At 38.4% G+C, this 3,290-nt stretch overlaps 1 protein-coding gene across 1 annotated transcript in view; it reads right to left on the reverse strand.

The window, feature by feature from the left end:
- Positions 1-1,901: 1,901 nt before the first annotated feature.
- RNF217 (ring finger protein 217) overlaps positions 1,902-3,290 on the reverse strand; it is a 28,107-nt gene continuing 26,718 nt past the window's right edge. Inside the window, exon 5 of the mRNA XM_009325642.1 lies at positions 1,902-2,459. Coding sequence (XP_009323917.1) covers positions 2,386-2,459 — 74 coding nt within the window. The 3' untranslated portion in view covers positions 1,902-2,385. The remainder of the gene's footprint in view (positions 2,460-3,290) is intronic.

Below are 3,290 nucleotides of genomic sequence, written 5' to 3' on the forward strand. Positions count from 1 at the left end.
GTATAGTTAATTACAGATAATCTCAAGTACTAAAATATTCTCAAGTGGAATAGTTTCACACCATATTACAGACTGCATTGCAAACCCAAATCTATCTATCTATTGATATCTCACTCTCTGAGGTCCGAAGGTTTTTCTAAATAATACAAAAATATCTTCATTATTTGACATTTAAAGAAAGGAATAAAAATCCCTGAGTAAGCCAAAGACAACTGATATGTATAGCCTCAGAAAACACACTCAAAAACAAGACCAATTTTAAGGCAGCTTCCAACCTCAGACAGAACACACACAGAAAACTGATGTGTCACAGAAGAAGAAATCCAATTAACAGGTGGATTTGCATTGACAATATGCTTTGAACTTTACTTGTAAGTGTCATTGCTTCCCTGCTTAATTTGCAAATCTTAGAAAGGTACTATTTCTACCGTTAGGACAACAGAGTCAACGTGCCCTTAAATTCAAATGGAAATATTAAGTACTCATTGACTACTATGGTGTGCTTGTACACACTGTTTCAACAAGAAAAAACCCCAAGAAAACAAAACCAGAAGCTGACAGAAAACAAGCATACTAGCCAACTATGGTAAGCTGGTATTTGTGTTTCCAGGTAAACAAAATTCATCCGTTTCTTCTGCTGAGGCTTTGAAGTCAAAACGAGTATCTTTGACAGTATTACGTTGGTGGGGCAGAATACTATTTACTTAAAAATTACAACTAGCTTCACATTTAATAACAATTTTCAAAGAAAGCAGTGCAAAGTACATCCTCTCAAATGGTATGCTATTTGCGGGCCTAAATTTTGAAGTGTGTAGACTCTTTAGGACACTGCTCATCTCCCTGCTTCCCCCTCTCCCCATATACACACACACACGTATCTTCAAACACACACACTGAAATTTTTAAGTACCTTCACAGTACAAATCCAATCTTCTTTTCTTTAAGATCAGCTTGTATTTTTAAAGTATAAAGTAGATATTTCTTTTATTCAGTTCCTTTTTTTTTATTGTGTTCTGCTTACACAAATTTACTTTATTGTATTTTTTTCTTTTAAGTTATATTTGTATGATAAATTTGGATTATAACTAAAAGTGAAAAAATTCTCAGTAACTGATTCCTAACGCTGAATTACATTGCTCTTGTGGCGATGCGCTGAGAAAGAGGTCTGGTAGCAAACAATGGTACTCTGAAGTGAGGAAAAAAGAGCAAGGCTAAGCTGTTCCCTTCAGATCTGTAACGTGCCAGGAGGAGAAACACCGGAAGCAGAGAATAAGAATGACATGGTCTCCTAAGAATTCATGACCCCTCCCCCTTACCTAAAATTCACAGATTTTCCTCATGAGACATCAGTAGGTGCTCCAAGACATATGTAGCCTACTTAAAACAAACAAACAAAACATGCTACTTTGGTTATAAAGTTTCATCAACTCAACCTTCACACAACTAGTGTGTGTGTGGCATGTGTATTACATGCCAAGTCGGAACAGAAGAGCAGGTTTCCAGCTTCCCTGCAAACACATTTCCTTGTACATTCTGCACCACACTTCAGGAATGTCTTGGGACAGAACAGGCCACTGATACTTCTTGTTATCTAAACCCTTAAAATTTTTTCTGTACTGGGAGAGTTTCAAAATGCTGTACTCTTCTAACAAGTCCGTCCTCCCCCCCCAATCAATATTAATAGACTGCCATAAATCAAATACTAAAGTGAAACCAATCTGCGTACTTGTAACTATCATGGAGCTTCAATACTAAGCCTATTTCCCTCTGAGGCACTGCAGTTTGGCAGTGGCAATCTACACTCTTGCCCACTAGCAGGAAGACTCAGAAGATAACCAGCTGTCATGCTCTGGCATGTGACGGGGTTTCGGTATGCTGAACAGAATGCTGTGTGATGGAAGTTATTTACAGAAGTAGTTTTTAATACCAAAAGTAGTATGTTCAGTATACAGTAAGAGTCCAAACACTTCTAAGCATTTCCCCCTTAAAGGCTGACACTGAAGTTAAACGGAGCACATGTTAACAGTTAAATGCTTTCTTCACAGGCCAAATCGGTAGTAGAGTTGTGGCTACAACACAGACTTTGATTGTCTAGTTCAGAAACTCAGACTGAAAAAAACCCTCCAAAGTAATAATTAAAAAAAACAAAACCCAAAACATTTAAAAAGCAGCAGTCAGGGGGCCCATCTTGTTCAGAGTGCACCAGAGCAAAGAGGCTTTCTGGTCTGCAGTAGTGTTTTCGGCTGAGGGAAGATAGCAGGAGATCCCCCATTCTTCTTCCAGGGCGGTGGCTTTGATGCTGTTACCAGCACTGTATTGCTCTGTTGCACAAAGCGCGTATAGCCCTTGCAGGACCAGCTCAGTTCAGGTGAGTAAGGTCCATCCTTACCAGGGCATACCTGTCCGTGACCTTTTCCTCTGCTTTTTACAAAGGCAATAGATAGGAAACACAAATAAACCTGCCAAAAGAAGAAAATAAGAAGAAAACCATAATTAAATGCAATCCTTTGTGCGTATTGCGTTCTTTCAATGTACATAGAGTATTCAGATGCAGCTTTCCATGTCTCAAGCATTTAGACAAGCAGAAAAAAATATTAGCCTGCAACAGTCTCTTTGCTAAGGAGTTAAGCTACACTTTCTGTTTACTTTACAACAAATTCCCACGAACCGTACTTTGACAAATTAATTCCTCAACCATGCTGTTTTGTGTAAGATACAAACTTAAAACCTTTTTAAAAGCACTTTGGCAATCCTTAGATCTAAATGCAAGGCTGATTTAACTAAACTAGCTTTTAACCAGTTTCACATGCAATAAAGGCAGCATGTTATAGCTTTTTTTTTTTCTTTCAGTATTATTTATTTTTACAAACATCCTCATCTATTGTGAAGTAATACCAAATGTTTATCCTTGCCTGGGCAGGGCACTATTTATTCTTAAAAGTCTTTTGAGAGAAAGGAAGCTGTAAAAGGAAAAACAAATAAATAAATAAATCAGATTTATTCGAGTGAAAAATAGTTTGTCATAAGAGATACTCTTTCAAACCCAAAGGAGAAGCATTTCCCCCTTTTTCTTGCCACCAGCTAACTGAAATGGTGAAAGACTTCCTTTTCAGACACCACTACAGTAACAGCATATAACAAAAGACTACTACAGGCACCAGGGTCCTTGCTTTGCTTAATAGCCTTGTTGGCTGCTCACGGCCTAGACAGGTGCACTCTGCGCTGGGTCAAAAACTGGCTGGACGGCCGGGCCCAGAGAGTTGTGGTAAATGGAGTTCAATCCAGTTGGC

The sequence above is a fragment of the Pygoscelis adeliae genome, unplaced genomic scaffold, assembly GCF_000699105.1.
Source record: "Pygoscelis adeliae isolate BGI_AS28 unplaced genomic scaffold, ASM69910v1 Scaffold54, whole genome shotgun sequence".
Lineage (NCBI taxonomy): Eukaryota > Metazoa > Chordata > Aves > Sphenisciformes > Spheniscidae > Pygoscelis > Pygoscelis adeliae.